Genomic DNA, 16,334 nt, shown 5'->3' with positions numbered 1-16,334 from the left:
CTTAATCCCAGCAAAACTACACTGCCGTTCATCACATTCAACAGTCCTCACACACTTGCAACATGAGATTTGTCTATTTCTATCCCATTCCATTCAGGTGCTTGTTTATTCTCTTCTTGTTTCATTCATTCATTCATTCATTTTCTACCGCTTTATCCGAACTACCTCGGGTCACGGGGAGCCTGTGCCTATCTCAGGCGTCATCGGGCATCAAGGCAGGATACACCCTGGATGGAGTGCCAACCCATCGCAGGGCGCACACACACACTCTCATTCACTCACACACTCACACACTACGGACAATTTTCCAGAGATGCCAATCAACCTACCATGCATGTCTTTGGACCGGGGGAGGAAACCGGAGTACCCGGAGGAAACCCCCGAGGCACGGGGAGAACACACAAGGCGGAGGCGGGAATCGAACCCCGACCCTGGAGGTGTGAGGCGAACGTGCTACCCACTAAGCCACCGTGCCCCCCTGCTCTTCTTGTTTCAGTCTCTGTAAATAAAAAGTTCCTATACAATTACTGAATTTGGGAGACACCCTTACCCAGAGAATCGTACATTTTTATCTCATTTAATATAACTGAGAAATTGAGGGTTAAGGGCTGGTAGCTTAGTGGACCTGAGCTTTGAACTCACAATCTTCCAATAGGTAGACCAATACCTTAAACCCTAGACAACCACATATTCAAGGTTAACAACACTTTAGAAAATTTTCCATAAAATTTAGATTTAAAATTGTAGCTGGAACAACTCTCTGAGCTGCTGTTACCGAAACCTAATCAACCATTAAGAATAAAGAATTAACATTACTTATTATTAAGTTCAATGCCAAATCATTATTTTGATAATCAATGTAGTGCTTGGTTAGTGGGGATACATTAATTAACAGCAAGACTTTACTGCGGAAACATTTTTCAAAATAAAATTGATAAAAAAAGAGTTCCTCTAATTGTTTACATTAGTCATTGGTTTTGTCCCATTCACCTGCCAAATTTGTATACATAAAATCACTAGTAGGCTATTGTTTAAAGACCATCCACACATATAATATGCTTTTCTTTCAGCTCCTAGCACTGTTTTAGCACAATCAATTCTGAATTTAAAACACTTTTTGATATAGATAAACAACTCCAGTTATGTATCCACACTCATGGTCAGACACCGCCTTCTCCCACTGGTCCACTACATCGACAGTGACACGTCTCCATTTCTTTTCTTCCTCCATCGCAAGAATCGCATGTTCCAGCTCAGCTTTGTACTCGTGATTATCAGCATTCCCTCTTGTAGTCATGCACACATAGCCACCTGTAGCAAAAACACAATACAGCCCATATTTCTCCATCTCTTAAACATTACATCTCAAAATGAGAACATAGCATAACAGACTTGGAGGTGATCAAGATGTTCCTACCCGGCTTGGTGGCTTGCCAAAGCTCCTTGATGATTTCCACTGGCACATTTCCAATACTCAGAGCTCCCACAATTACTACAACATCATACGACTCTACAATAATACAAAGAGTGAAACATCTTAGTGAAACATCCACTAGTCCTGTACAGTGCTGGGTGGCTACAAACAAGTACTGTAAGTCCATATAGTCCGAGTAAAGTACACCTGAAAGACTGTCTAATCAGATTTGTTATTTTTATTGGATTCTCTGCTAGCAGTGAATCACAGACACTAAATATGACCGTGAAGTGCTGTCATTGCACCTGAGAAATTATCTCTGTTATTTCTATATCTGACACTAATAATGGCTGTCTCTCGAGCTGACTTCATGAGATGCCTCGTCTTTTTCTCATGAGAGCTCCTGTTATTCGAGTGAATTAATAATAACAGAAGGCAATGGCACTGTTAGCTCTCACAATACATTAAGAAGAGACTTTAATATATTTGTTTGTATTTTACTGAAACTATACATGACTATTATCATTATTATAATGACATATATGAAAGGTCAGCAGTCGTCCAGAAAGGTTCATATTGTGATCTGATTAAATGACACGGTCTTCTTAAGTTGTCTTAAATGCTATTTAATTAAATCTCTAGTACAATTTCAAACTCAAAGCAAAACTCTCCACTTTACCCAATCTGTAATTCAGTCATGATTGTTCCATATACTTTCTGTGAATTGGTTTTTGATCGTTTGTTCGCCTCCATAGAGAGATTTCATCTTACAACTAAAATGTATTTCTTGGTTATTCGGTTAAATGCTATTTAATTAAATCTCTAGTACAATTTCAAACTCAAAGCAAAACTCTCCACTTTACCCAATCTGTAATTCAGTCATGATTGTTCCATATACTTTCTGTGAATTGGTTTTTGATCGTTTGTTCGCCTCCATAGAGAGATTTCATCTTACAACTAAAATGTATTTCTTGGTTATTCGGTTAATTGCACTTTATGACAATATAAAACCCAGTTTGAGATGGAAATTATCTATAATCGTACTATTCTGCATCCCCCAGATGAGGATAATCATATCAGTGGGTTTTTCATTGGCATCATTGCTACTGATTTGCTCATTACGAATACATTTAAAATTGACCATGTATATGCTACATTTATTTACTTCTAGTCTATATCAATTTTTGGAACCTTCCCAATTCACATTGTTTTTTAAATCACATGACAAAGGTGAACTCGTTATGTGTAATAATCTCAAGGTGACGGGTTTTACCAGAACTGAATAATTTTTTTTATTTGTAAATCATTTTGAAAACTGTATAGCTTTTCCCTCCCACTATGGACTACTTTGAGTCACTTCATGACTTAAAATCCTCAGTAAAGGGGATTAATTTAAATTCCAGATTGTACATATACTACAAAATGTGTAAAAGAAGGGGGTGAATAGTTCTGCACTGTATGTTTATTACATAAGTGATGTTAGACTGTAATGAGGGGTATGTAAATTTACGTATTTGATTTATGACTCAATATTCAGCCCTTTTATGGGGGATGATGACTGGATATTATGAAAAGATAATCTTGTCATTACACATGAAATCCGATCTCATCCACCATGTTTCTGATGATGTGAGGTCATGTTTGTTTACTAGACATTCTGAAAATCCTAGGTTTAATTAGTCAGTATTACTGGATTGAACTCCTGATTCCTGATCGTAATTTGAAAGTGTTTTATTCTGGGAACATGTTGTAGTGTGGGTGGTCTGATTAACAATCTATCCTGTCACAATTTCATTATTAGATAGGATTCTATAAGAAGCAGCTGTTACCATCTTGAACAGGAAAGGGATCCTCACACAGCATGCACTGCTTAAGCTCCTGATAAAGGCCTGTTTTTCTGGCCATACTCAACATTTTCTCGCTTCCATCCAAGCCCACAAAGTGGCAAAATCCGTTTTTCTTTAACTGCACAAAGACAATAATTCACACTGTCTTAGATGGTCCATCAAGTACATCATGTGAAACAACAGCAGATAGAAGGAACATAAAATTGATATTAAAACATGAAAATTCTTCTCTTACATTTCCAGAGACCATCCCTGTCCCACATGCCACGTCCAAAATAATGGCTCTCTCTTTCTCGCCGGTGAAGTGTGAAGCAATGCATTTTGCAGCTAAGAAAGGAGCACGGTAGTCCAATATTGCAGAATCCTTCCAAAACAATTTCAAACACATTCATTGCATGGTGGATCGGGTTCAGTAGTGAAAGCAGCTATAACATACTTTTCTAAAAGTGAGAGATTTTGTGCTGCTTACTTCTTCATAGCTCTCGGCCCAGGAGCTGTAGAACGCAACCTTTTCCTTGATCCCTGATCTTTTTTGAGCTGAAAGAACGTTATTCCTCACATCTGCAAAGGTCCTGGGATCTGCCATAACTTCTGGAAAACAAAAATATAACTGTTATATAGTAGAAATTTGTACTACAATATAGATAAATTTCAAATGTACAGCCCATGCTTGTTGAGTATTAATGAAGTTGTGTTAATGAAGTGTTGAAGAGTCAGTTGTTATTCCTAATCACAATTCTTGATCTGCCTAATGCAGGGCTCTCAGGTGTCACGCATCGAGAGTGACAGTCACTCATTTCGGTCTTTTGTCACGCTCTCCTGCCACAAATTGTATTTCTCACACAGAAAAACTTACAATTTATCATATATTTATAGGGCTCTCAAAACAGGCAAGAGTGACATCTCCAATCCCCGTTTGACCTTTTTTAATGTTGCTCCCATTTAAAATAATTCGGCTCAAGCCCAGGAATTTTTAGGGTCATGATTGAGGACAATGTCCCGTCCAGAGACAAGCTGTTTTGTATTGAGGTTTTGTTCAAACCGACCATCGAAAATACCCTCGCTAATGAATTTTTTTTTTTTTTTCATTTGTTGTTGCGTTAAATCTTACCCAGATAGTGCTATTTTCTGATTGGCTGTTGTGTAGCCTCCTTTTTTTTTTTGATTGGCTGATAAGTGTCAGACTCGACTAAGAACTTCGGGGGAAGACACGCTTGATTCCTACCCGGATAGAGACAGCAGTGCGGACAGATACGTTTTGGGCGCTGCGGCTTAATATATGATAAATAGTCAAAAGGTTTTTCTGCGTGAGAAATACGATGTGTGTGAAAGACCGAAATGTGTGACTATCACGCTCAATGCGTGACACTTGACAGCCCTGTAGTCGCTTTATTTAATTCTTCGTGCCATTTTCTTAACAAAACTGCTAAAGAATTGGGTTCTGAAAACAATTAGTTGAATCATAACTAGCTAGTAAACGCCAACTAAACTTAACTGCCTTAATCTAGTTATCGCTGTATATGGGTTGGAAATTGCTAACTAGACATCACATTTTAGTGTTTGATTGATTGTATAAAGATTAAGATGTTCTGTTATACATATTGACAGCAAGACATTAAAAAAACAACCACTTTTTGTTTTAAAGCTTTAAGTTCTTCTTTAACTCGCTACAGCTTTATCAGCGAATTTAGTTCATATAATTGTAATTAACTTTAAGTTTAATATGAGATAAAGCAAGTTAGAAATGGCTAAATAGGCTGCACAGCCGTTATTACGTTATAAATTATAAGAATACTTATTATGTAAGTCATGCCTCATACCTGCAGCAGCTCTGTTGTCATGCGATTTAAAGAGTAAATCATTATCAGTGTGATTTTCTTTAAATACCAACCTTATGCAGTTTACACACCCACTCACTCACACCCACATACATATATAGTGATATACACATACATTCCTTCATAATATAACAATCCTTTACCCTTATAATGTTATTTTTGTATATTGTGCATTGATGACTATTTCTAAGTAAATGCTCATTGATTTCGCTTTAAGGCTATTAAAAGCTCAAAATGTCGATTCTGGATCTTAAAAAGAAACACCCAAGACTTCTAAAGTCAAAGTCATCACCATGCATGCATTAAATTAAACTGCAAATTAGACTGTATTTCAGTATACAACATCCATATGATGATCATAGGTTTAAGGACTGATCATATACAGTAGGATAAAGTATGTTTTCCAGACCTTTATCTGTTAAGTAATGTCGCTGGAGGATGTCTGTAGTGATGATGATGATGATGATGATGATGATGATGATGATGATGATGATGAGCGATGTCTCTGTACAAACCACATCGATGAGTCTCTTTTTGATGTACCATGCATATTGAATTTCAGTGCATAAAATTTCATAAAATTTAATATAAGCATTTTGTATATGGATTGTAGCCATACAAACTTTGTCATTTAGTAGAACTTCTGTACCTTACAATGTATGTATACTTTACTTGTGCAAGAAATATACTTTATAATTTATGTAAAACTGGAAAGTATCCCCTGGAGTATTTTTTATAATACTGAAGAAAAAAAACTGAAACCATTTTTTTTAACACAGGGTTATTTCTATTGGTCATTTTATAGAAGGTAAAATAGAGTGTAGTCACTACACACAAACCCTCAGTCTGTAAAGATTACTGACATAAGGGATTCAGACATGGCTACAATTATGGACATGGGCTCTCTAAAGCACTCATATTTACGCAGTTCTATAGTCTGATTTTTATACATATGCAACAGTGCAGTAGAAAATGGATTGTTGTAGAGAATGAATTGTTTCTCAGTAGCTCAAGTTTAGTAATAAATTCAGCTTGAACCAAAAGTGCACTGAAATTCAGAAATAAATAGATCCATTGATTTAAAAAAAAATACAAAATATTCTTGTACACATTTCTATAATTAACGTAATATTGTAAAAGTAAATCTGAGCAGACGATGCATACCATTCCCAGTGTTCCTTTGAAAAGGTCTGTACAATGAATATATAATATTGTAATATAAAAATATAAAACATAATAATATATCATATTGGATTTCACAATTTGTGATGATTGGTTTTTATTGTTATTATGTTACTAGGTAAAATGGAAAGGCAAGGACTTTGTGTCCTTGTGTGCCGAACTATTGGCCTGAGGGAAACTTTGTTCTTTGGTCTCAGGTACACTGTGAAAGACACGTATGCTTGGCTTAAGCCTGAAAAACGGGTAAGTGGAGTTATTGGTTTCTCTGTTTTTGTGAGATTATGCTCAATTTAATTTTGCAGGATTTTTTACACACACACACACACACACACACACACACACACACACACACACACACACACACACACACACACACACACACACACAGATACACACAGACACATTTTAAGTTTGGTGAAGCAAAATGACATTCTCACAACATTCTCCTCTCACTCCTATCCCCAGGTTTTGGATCAGGATGTACCAACAGACTCTCCTATAACATTTCACTTTCTTGCTAAATTCTTCCCTGAAAAAGTTGAGGAGGAACTCGTTCAGGAAATCACACAGCACCTTTTCTTCTTACAAGTAAGTGAGAGTTTAGCAGTGGTTATAATTCTACTCTATTCTCTTAATGTTCAAATTATTGGTATCAATCTTATTATAATATTCCATAATTTTTTGTATCTCGCCAGTCACATGCTTTTCAAACCAAGGTCAGTTTTTATAATGTAAGGCTTTGGCTTCTCAATATATAATCTTGTCCAGATATGGACAAATAAGTTTCAGTTCAAATCAATTTGATTTTATTTGTATACTGCTTTTATGAGTAAACATTGTCACAAAGCAGTTTTATAGAATTATATAACTTCAGAATACAAGTGTGACAGTTTATATGTACCCCAAAGTAGCAAGCCAGGCGAATGAAGCGAGAAAAGCTTTCTTAAAGTATCAAACGTTTATATTCATATAATTGATCAATTCCAACTTTATATCTAAATAGAAATACATAGTACAGGTATAATATGGGATTGTTTTTCAGTAGTGAGCTGTAATAAGGAGCAAAAAAAAAGAAGCTCTTGAAGAAACAGCAATTAATTGTGTAGTAAGTCTGCCATCAAGTGATAGATGATAAAACTAAATCCATCTTCTATGATCAGATTAATATGAAGACTAATAAATAGATGTTGGTAGAATGAATAACATCATGAATCAGGTCTTTTTGATTTTGCTAATTATTTCCTTTCCTCTCTCAGACACTCTGCTCGGATCTCAGCATGCCTGGCATCATGGGATTGCATCTCATCAGCTGAAACTTAATCCCAGCAAAACTACACTGCCGTTCATCCCATTCATATATTATTGCAAAAAGTTATTTTGATTATCAATGTAGTGCTTGGTTAGTGGGGATACATTATTTAACAGCAAGACTTTACTGAGGAGACATTGTTCAAAATAAAATTGGATTTAAAAAAAAAAGTTCCTTTAATTTTTTACATTAGTCATTGGTTTTGTCCCATTCACCTGCCAAATTTGTATACATAAAATCACTAGTAGGCTATTGTTATCTCTGGAAAATTGTCCGTAGTGTGTGATTGCGTGAGTGAATGAGTGTGTGTGTGTGCCCTGCGATGGATTGGCACTCCGTCCAGGGTGTATCCTGCCTTGATGCCCGATGACGCCTGAGATAGGCACAGGCTCCCCGTGACCCGAGAAGTTCGGATAAAGCGGTAGAAAATGAGTGAGTGAGTGAGTGAGTGAGTGAGTGAGTGAGGCTATTGTTTAAAGACCATCCACACATATAATATGCGTTTCTTTCAGCTCCTAGCACTGTTTTAGCACAATCAATTCTGAATTTAAAACACTTTTTGATATAGATAAACAACTCCAGGTATGTATCCACACTCATGGTCAGCCACGGCCTTCTCCCACTTGTCCACTACATCAACAGCGACACATCTCCATTTCTTTTCTTCCTCCATTGCAAGAATCGCACGTTCCAGCTCAGTTTTGTACTTGTGATTATCAGCATTCCCTCTTGTAGTCATGCACACATAGCCACCTGTAGCAAAAACACAATACAGCCCATATTTCTCCATCTCTTAAACATTACGTTACATCTCAAAATGAGAACATAGCATAACAGACTTGGAGGTGATCAAGATGTTCCTACCCGGCTTGGTGGCTTGCCAAAGCTCCTTGATGATTTCCACTGGCACGTTTCCAATACTCAGAGCTCCCACAATTACTACAACATCATACAACACTACAATAATGCAAAAAGTGAAACATCTTAGTGAAACATCCACTAGTACAGTGCTGGGTGGCTACAAACTGCAAGTACTGTACTGTAAGTCCATATAGTCCGAGTAAAGTACACCTGAAAGACTGTAATCAGATTTGTTACTTTTATTGGATTCTCTGCTAGCAGTGAATCACAGACTATTATATAAAACCCCGTTTGAGATGTAAATTATCTATAATCGTACTATTCTGTGTCCCCCAGATGAGGATAATCATATCAGTGAGTTTTTCATTGGCACCATTGCTATTGATTTGCTCATTAGGAATACATTTGAAATTTACCATTTATATGCTACATTTATTTACTTCTAGTCTATATAAATTTTTTTTAAATCAAATAACAAAGGTGAACTCATTTTTTATTTATAAATCATTTTGAAAACTGTATAGCTTTTCCCTCCCACTATTGACTACTTTGATAAAGTAATGACTTAAAATCCTCAGTAAAGGGGATTAATTTAAATTCCAGGTTGTAACACTACAAAATGTGTAAAATTATGAGGGGGTGAATAGTTCTGCACTGTATGTTTATTACATAAGTTATGTTAGACTGTAATAAGGGGTATGTAAATGTACTTATTTGATTTATGACTCAATATTAAGCCCTTTTGTGGGGGATGATGACTGGCTATTATGAAAAGATACACTTGTCATTACACATGAAAGCCGATTTCATCCACCATGTTTCTGATGATGTGAGGTCATGTTTGTTTACTAGACATTCTGAAAATCCTAGATTTAATTAGTCAGTATTACTGGATTGAACTCCTGATTCCTGATCGTAATTTGAAAGTGTTTTATTCTGGGAACATGCTGTAGTGTGGGTGGTCTGATTAACAATCCATCCTGTCACAATTTCATTATTAGTTAGGATTCTATAAGAAGCAGCTGTTACCATCTTGAACAGGAAAGGGATCCTCACACAGCATGCACTGCTTAAGCTCCTGATAAAGGCCTGTTTTTCTGGCCATACTCAACATTTTCTCGCTTCCATCCAAGCCCACAAAGTGGCAAAATCCGTTTTTCTTTAACTGCACAAAGACAATAATTCACACTGTCTTAGATGGTCCATCAAGTACATCATGTGAAACAACAGCAGATAGAAGGAACATGATAAAATCATTCATTCGTTTTCTACCACTTATCCGAACTCAGGTCAGGGGGCTCTCAGGCGTCATTGGGCCTCAAGGCATCATACACCCTGGACGGGGTGCCAACCCATCGCAGGGCACATACACACTCTCATTCACTCACGCACTCACACACTATGGACAGTTTTCGAGAGATGCCAATCAACCTACCATGCATGTCTTTGGACCGGGGGAGGAAACCGGAGTACCCGGAGGAAACCCCCGAGGCACGGGGAGAACATGCAAACTCCACACACACAAGGCAGAGGCGGGAATCGAACCCCCAACCCTGGAGTTGTGAGGCGAACATGCTAACCACTAAGCCACCGTGCCCCAACATGATAAAATTATATATATATATATATAATTAATATATATAAATCATATTATTAAAAAACTAAATGATATTAAAACATGAAAATTCTTCGCTTACATTTCCAGAGACCAGCCCTGTCCCACATGCCACGTCCAAAATAATGGCTCTCTCTTTCTCGCCGGTGAAGTGTGAAGCAATGAATTTTGCAGCTAAGAAAGGAGCACGGTAGTCCAATATTGCCAAATCCTTCAAAAACAATTTCGAATACATTCATTGCATGGTGGATCAGGTTCAGTAGTGAAAGCAGCTATAACAATTTTCTAAAAGTGTGTGATTTTGTGCTGCTTACTTCTTCATAGCTCTCGGCCCAGGAGCTGTAGAACGCAACCTTTTCCTTGGGCCCTGAGCTTTTATGAGCTGAAAGAACTGTATTCCTCACATCTGCAAAGGTCCTGGGATCTGCCATAAGCTCTGGAAAACAAAAATATAACTCTTATATGATAGAAATTTGTACTACAATATAGATAGGTTTCAGACGTACAGCCCATGCATGTTGAGTATTAATGAAGTTGTGTTAATGAAGTGTTGAAAAGTCAGTTGTTATTCACAATTCTTGATCTGCCTAATAGCAGGGCTCTCAGGTGTCACGCTTCGAGAGTGACAGTCACTCATTTCGGTCTTTCTTTTGTCACGCTCTCCTGCCACAAATTGTATTTCTCACACAGAAAAACTTACAATTTATCATATATTTACAGGGCTCTCAAGTTTTGAAGACAGGCAAAATTGACACACACACACACACACACACACACACACACACACACACACACACACACACACACACACACACACACACACACCCATGTCCAGTCCAGAGCCAAGCTGTTTTGTATTGAGCTTTTGTACCATCGAAAATACCCTCGCTAATGAATGGGTTTTTTGGTGTGTTTTTTTTTTTTCGTTTTTTTTCATTTGTTGTTGCGTTAAATCTTACCTAGATAGTGCTATTTTCTGATTGGCTGTTGTGTAGCCTCTTTTTTTGATTGGCTGATAAGTGTCAGGCTCGACTAAGAACTTCGGGGGAAGACACGCTTGAGTCCTACCTGGATAGAGACAGCAGTACGGACAGATAGGTTTTGTTCAAATCGACCATCAAAAAATACCCTCGCTAATTAATATGTTTGATTGGCTATTGTGTAGCCTCTTTTTTTGGTTGGCTGATAAGTGTCAGGCTCGACTAAGAACTCCAGGGGAGATGCGCTTAATTCCTGCCAGGTTCCATAGGGACAGCGGTGTGGACAGATTTTGGGCGCTGCGGCATATTAAATATATGAAAAATAGTCAAAATGTTTTTCTGTGTGAGAAATACGATGTGTGGCAAAAAAAAAAAAAGTGCGAAAAAAGACCGAAATGAATGACGGTCACGCTCAATGCGTGATACTTGATAGCCCTTTATTTAATATGCCGCAGCGCTCTCTCTATGGAACCGGGCAGGAATCAAGCGCGTCTCCCTTGGGGCCTCCCACTTATTAGCCAATCAAAAAAGAGGCTACACAATAGCCAATCAGAAAATAGCACTATTGTATCTGGGTAAGATTTAACGCAACAACGCAACTTGTTTGACACAAACAATGACATTTTGACTGCTGTTAGATAAGTTTCCCAGATCAACAGCATCAGTTTTTCATGAGTGTCTGTAACTTAGCCAACAGTTTTACAGCCTGTTCACTGACAACACCTGCTCAGAACAAGTCTAAGCCAGTAGTTTTCAAACTGGGAGCCCTGAGATGGTGCCAGAGGGTTTACTGACAACACCTGCTCAGAACATGTAGTATAGGCCAGTGGTTCTCAAGCCCTGAGATGTCACTCTTGCTTGTCTTCAAAACTTGAGAGCCCTGATTAAGTTCTGAAAGGGGGAACAAACGTTTGCACATGCTACAATAATTACTGATTTTTTTGTTTGTTTGTTTAAGGTTAAAAAATTATTTTCTTGGAAAATAATCTAATTTGGCCAATATGCCAAAACATTTGCATAAAACTGTAGGCAGTTATTGTGAATGTCTGCGTGACAAGTTAGTCCTTGCTATTACTTACATTAGTGCAGCTGTAAGCTGATGTTCCCTTACCAGCCTGTATAGTTTCTATCACTTGAGGTTAATATGACACATAAGTGCAGGTTGACATACAGTATTATGATGAATACACAAAGCACATAGTTGTCTGTCCCGAAGACTTTCCTATGGTAGAAAACCGACAGTTAAACAGTTCTTAATTATGGAGACTCCTTCCATAAATGTTAAACATGCATCCTACAGACATTTTACCACAGCGACAATTACACATCTTTTCTAACAAAAAAAACATTTTGTGCATTTATTATTAGGCTTAGTGCTTGTGTTCTGTTTTCCCCTTATTTTAGCCTTGAACATTATCTATATCATTTTGAGTGTGCCCTCTACACGCCTCAGTATAAAAGCCAACTGTTTTCAACTATGGATTGTTCAGTCTCTCTTTGCATACAGTAAACTATCTCTTTCACTATACCCTGGCTCTTAGTCTTAAGTACAGTGTTTTTGATCAAACCTAAAGTATAAACCAGGGTCAGAATTCAGAGGACACCTTGGATGGAGTGATAACCCATTGTTGGATGGCGTTTTGAATCACCAAAGCACAGAGAACATGCAACCTGTGCATGCAACATGCAACACAGAGCAAAAACAGGTGGAGGTGTGAGGCAAATGTGCTAATCTTTATGTCCCCTCTGGCTCAATCATAAGCTATAGTTATTCATTCCTAAAACAACATGTCTTAAAATGTTAAGAATGTTTCATTCCCCGTGTACTAAAACAATTTGACAGGTAATTTTTTTAAATACATTTTTATCAGGATATAAACATATGACACATGTTTATAAACATATGATAAAAATATTGCAATTTTGACTGTATAACAGATTTGTTCTCTGTGAGTGAGAAATATGTTTTAACAGATTGCAATGGCATGTTAGTCTTAGTTCATCTTAAAATTTCTTACAATTCTTGGACTGTGTTCATAAAATTAAGTAGTTTCACAATCATTAAAAGGTCTGTAGAGTTCTTAGAGACTGAAGAAGTCCATGGTTGTAAACAGTTTGTGAACTTCAGGAGATTTTGCTGTTCACCTTCTCGCCTGTAGAGCGCCTATGAAGGCAAACTTCTGACAACAATCTTACTCTACTTAGCCAAATATTAAATCGCAGCAGCATGTTAAAAAGCCATACAATACCTTTATTTTTATCGATATGATCCTAGAGTACGTGGCAAATATGTCTGAAAGAGTAAGGTAGTCGCAGGGCTCTCAAGTTTTGAAGACAGGCAAGTGACATCTACACTCCACCCAAAAAAAAAAAAAAAAAAAAAAAAAAAAAAAAAAAAAAAAATAATGGGGAGTTGTTGTGTTTGGTAAGGATCACTGACCGCAATTTAACCAAATACAAAGTATTTGTTTCATTTATTTATTAATTAAATCTTAGTTAAATCTTACCCAGATAGTGCTATTTTCTGATTGGCTGTTGTGTAGCCTCTTTTTTTTGATTGGCTGATAAGTGTCAGGCTCGACTAAGAACTGCGGGGTACATTTTGGGCGCTGCGGCTTATTAAATATATGATAAATAGTCAAAAGGTTTCTGCGTGAGAAATACGATGTGTGGCGGAAGAGCGTGGACAATCACGCTCAATGCGTGACACTTGACAGCATGTAGTCGCTTTATTTTATTCTTCGTGCCATTTTCTTAACAAAACTGCTAAAGAATTGTTCTGAAAACAATTAGTTGAATCATAACTAGCTAGTAAACGCAAACTAAACGCCTTAATCTAGTTATCTCTGTATATGGGTTGGCAATTGCTAACTAGCTAGACAAGTTTGTGATTAAGATTGTATAAAGATTAAGATGTTCTGTTATACATACTGTACGGACAGCAAGACATTAAAAAAGCAACCACTTTTTTAAAAGCTTTAAATTATGCTTTAACTCACTTGTTATTTTTGTATATTGTGCATTGATTTCTTTTCGCTTTAAGGCTATTAAAATCTCAAAATGTTGATTCTGGGTCTTAAAAAGAAACAACCCAAGACTTTTAAAGTCAAAGTCATCACTATGCATGCATGGTGTGAGGTATGGATGCACGGAGTTCAGCTGTGAGGTAAATTAGACTGCATTTCAGGATACAACATTGATATGATGATCATAGGTTTAAGGACTGATCATATGCAGTAGGATATATTTTCCAGACCTTTACCTGTTAAGCAATATCACTGGAGGATGTCTGTAGTGATGATGAGCGATCTCTCTCTGTACAAATCACAGCGATGAGTATCTTTTCGATGTGCCATGCATATTGAATTCCAGTGCATAAAATTTCACTTTTAATATAAGCATTTTGTATATGGATTGTATCCATGGCAGAATTTTTATAAATACTGAAAAAAAAGTGAAACCATTTTTTTTTAACACAGGGTTATTTCTATAAGGTATACCTTTTATAGAAGGTAAAATCACTACACTGTAGTTACTACACACAAACCCTCAGTCTGTAAAGATTACTGACATAAGGGATTCAGACATGGCTACAATTATGGACATGAGCTCTCTAAAGCACTCATATTTACCCAGTTCTATAGTCTGATATTTATACATATGCAACAGTGCAGTAGAAAATGGATTGTTGTAAAGAATGAATTGTGTCTCAGTAGCTCAAGTTTAGTAATAATGTCAGCTTGAAATAAAAATGGACTGAAATTCAGAAATAAATAGATCCATGGATTTTTAATAAAAAGACAAAATATTCTTGTACACATTTCTATAATTAACATAATTTTGTAAAAGTAAATCTGAGCAGAGGATGCATACCATACCATTTCTTGTCTTGTGATTTTCCGGTTATTACTTTGTTTCTATTTCTGCCTTACAATTATCTGTACCTTCCCTGACCCTCTGCCTGTTGGATTGACCATAATTTCTGTCTACTCTGCATTGTTGTGTTTGGCAACGTCGACCCTTGCCTGTTGTACTGCGAGTATTCGAATAAAGCCTGCAAATGGATCTTCAGCCCTATGACGCTTTATATTGGATATTATATTTTGGATTCCACAATTTGTGATTTTTTTTATTGTTAATATATTACTAGATAAAATGGAAAGGCAAGGACTTGTGTCCTTTGTGTCCTTGTGTGTCGAACTATTGGCCTGAGGGAAACTTTGTTCTTTGGTCTCAGGTACACTGTAAAAGACACGTATGCTTGGCTTAAGCCTGAAAAACGGGTAAGTGGAGTTATTGGTTCCTCTGTTTTTGTGAGATTATGCTCAATTTAATTTTGCAGGATTTTTTAAACACACACACATACACACAGACACATTTTAAGTTTGGTGAAGCAAAATGACATTCTCACAACATTCTCCTCTCACTGCTTCTCTATCCCCAGGTTGTGGATCAGGATGTACCAACAGACTCTCCTATAACATTTCACTTTCTTGCTAAATTCTTCCCTGAAAAAGTTGAGGAGGAACTCGTTCAGGAAATCACACAGCACCTTTTCGTCTTATAAGTAAATGAGAGTTTAGCAGTGGTTATAATTCTACTGTATTTTCTTAATGTTCAAATGATTGGTATCAATCTTATTATAATATTCCATAATTTTTTTGTATCTCGCCAGTCATATGCTGTTAAAGCCATGGTCAGTTTTTATAATGTAAGGCTTTGGCTTCTCAATATATAATCTTGTCCATATAGACAAATAAGCTTCAGTTCAAATCAATTTGATTTTATTTGTATACTGCTTTTTATGAGTAAACATTGTCACAAAGCAGTTTTATAGAAATATATAACTTCAGAATATAAGTGTGACAGTTTATATGTACCCCAAAGGAGCAAGCCAGGCGAATGAAGCGAGAAAAGCTTTCTTAAAGTATCAAACATTCATCTTTGTATAATTGATCAATTCCAACTTTATATCTAAATAGAAATACATAGTACAGGTATAATATGGGATTGTTTTTCAGTAGTGAGCTGTAATAAGGAGCAAAAACAAAAGCTCTTGAAGAAACAGCAATTAATTGTGTAGTAAGTCTGCCATCTAGTGATAGATGATAAAAAGAAATCTATCTTCTAGTATGATCAGATTAATAATGAAGACTAATAAATAGATGTTGGTAGAATGAATAACATCCTGAATCATGTCTCTTTGATTTTGCTAATTCTTTCCTTTCCTCTCTGTGACACTCTGCTCGGATCTCAGCATGCCTGGCATCATGGGATTGCATCTTATC

General features: G+C 36.7%; 3 protein-coding genes across 6 annotated transcripts; 1 reads left to right on the top strand and 2 right to left on the bottom strand.

Moving 5' to 3' along the window:
• Nucleotides 1–390: 390 nt before the first annotated feature.
• LOC113651832 (methyltransferase-like protein 27) lies at nt 391–5,163 on the bottom strand. Of its 2 annotated transcripts, none has more exons than XM_027160731.2 (6): nt 5,082–5,163; nt 3,731–3,852; nt 3,497–3,625; nt 3,244–3,379; nt 1,418–1,510; nt 391–1,311 (listed from the first exon to the last, which is right to left on the bottom strand). In XM_027160731.2, the coding sequence occupies exons 2-6, from the start codon at nt 3,845–3,847 to the stop codon at nt 1,106–1,108; spliced, it is 681 nt and encodes a 226-aa protein (XP_027016532.2). In that variant the 5' UTR covers nt 3,848–3,852; nt 5,082–5,163; the 3' UTR covers nt 391–1,105. The 2 variants fall into 2 exon arrangements, with proteins under 2 accessions (XP_027016532.2, XP_027016540.2); XM_027160739.2 differs by having other exon boundaries at nt 3,731–3,849; nt 5,082–5,098.
• Nucleotides 5,164–6,374: 1,211 nt separating this feature from the next.
• Nucleotides 6,375–7,744, top strand: LOC113651843 (merlin-like). Its single transcript, XM_047806011.1, has 3 exons — nt 6,375–6,524; nt 6,747–6,869; nt 7,538–7,744. Exons 1-3 carry the CDS (start codon nt 6,390–6,392, stop codon nt 7,592–7,594), a joined length of 315 nt encoding a protein of 104 aa, XP_047661967.1. The 5' UTR covers nt 6,375–6,389; the 3' UTR covers nt 7,595–7,744.
• LOC113651816 (methyltransferase-like protein 27) lies at nt 7,071–13,402 on the bottom strand. 3 transcript variants are annotated; one of them, XM_047806010.1, is made up of 7 exons: nt 13,296–13,390; nt 12,126–12,268; nt 10,381–10,502; nt 10,149–10,277; nt 9,481–9,616; nt 8,455–8,529; nt 7,071–8,343 (listed from the first exon to the last, which is right to left on the bottom strand). In XM_047806010.1, exons 3-7 carry the CDS (start codon nt 10,495–10,497, stop codon nt 8,138–8,140), a joined length of 663 nt encoding a protein of 220 aa, XP_047661966.1. In that variant the 5' UTR covers nt 10,498–10,502; nt 12,126–12,268; nt 13,296–13,390; the 3' UTR covers nt 7,071–8,137. The 3 variants fall into 3 exon arrangements, with proteins under 3 accessions (XP_047661966.1, XP_027016501.1, XP_027016492.1); XM_027160700.2 differs by having other exon boundaries at nt 8,455–8,547; nt 13,296–13,389; XM_027160691.2 differs by lacking the exon at nt 12,126–12,268 and having other exon boundaries at nt 8,455–8,547; nt 13,296–13,402.
• Nucleotides 13,403–16,334: the final 2,932 nt, after the last annotated feature.

This window comes from Tachysurus fulvidraco, chromosome 21, assembly GCF_022655615.1.
Source record: "Tachysurus fulvidraco isolate hzauxx_2018 chromosome 21, HZAU_PFXX_2.0, whole genome shotgun sequence".
NCBI lineage: Eukaryota > Metazoa > Chordata > Actinopteri > Siluriformes > Bagridae > Tachysurus > Tachysurus fulvidraco.
Note: the sequence above shows the minus strand (reverse complement) of the source record. Positions and strands in the feature narration are given on the sequence as shown.

Excerpts from the sequence above, each read along its gene's own strand:
- LOC113651843 (XM_047806011.1), top strand. The coding sequence starts at position 6,390 with ATGTTACTAGGTAAAATGGAAAGGCAAGGACTTTGTGTCCTTGTGTGC. Across the intron at positions 6,525-6,746 it reads GGCTTAAGCCTGAAAAACGG|GTTTTGGATCAGGATGTACC; the intron begins GTAAGTGGAGTT and ends TCCTATCCCCAG. Across the intron at positions 6,870-7,537 it reads AGCACCTTTTCTTCTTACAA|ACACTCTGCTCGGATCTCAG; the intron begins GTAAGTGAGAGT and ends TTCCTCTCTCAG.
- LOC113651816 (XM_027160691.2), bottom strand. The coding sequence starts at position 10,497 with ATGGCAGATCCCAGGACCTTTGCAGATGTGAGGAATACAGTTCTTTCA. Across the intron at positions 9,617-10,148 it reads CAGGGCTGGTCTCTGGAAAT|TTAAAGAAAAACGGATTTTG; the intron begins GTAAGCGAAGAA and ends GTCTTTGTGCAG. Across the intron at positions 8,548-9,480 it reads TCCCTTTCCTGTTCAAGATG|TGTTGTATGATGTTGTAGTA; the intron begins GTAACAGCTGCT and ends GCATTATTGTAG.
- LOC113651832 (XM_027160731.2), bottom strand. The coding sequence starts at position 3,847 with ATGGCAGATCCCAGGACCTTTGCAGATGTGAGGAATAACGTTCTTTCA. Across the intron at positions 1,511-3,243 it reads TCCCTTTCCTGTTCAAGATG|AGTCGTATGATGTTGTAGTA; the intron begins GTAACAGCTGCT and ends GTATTATTGTAG. Across the intron at positions 1,312-1,417 it reads TTGGCAAGCCACCAAGCCGG|GTGGCTATGTGTGCATGACT; the intron begins GTAGGAACATCT and ends TTTTTGCTACAG.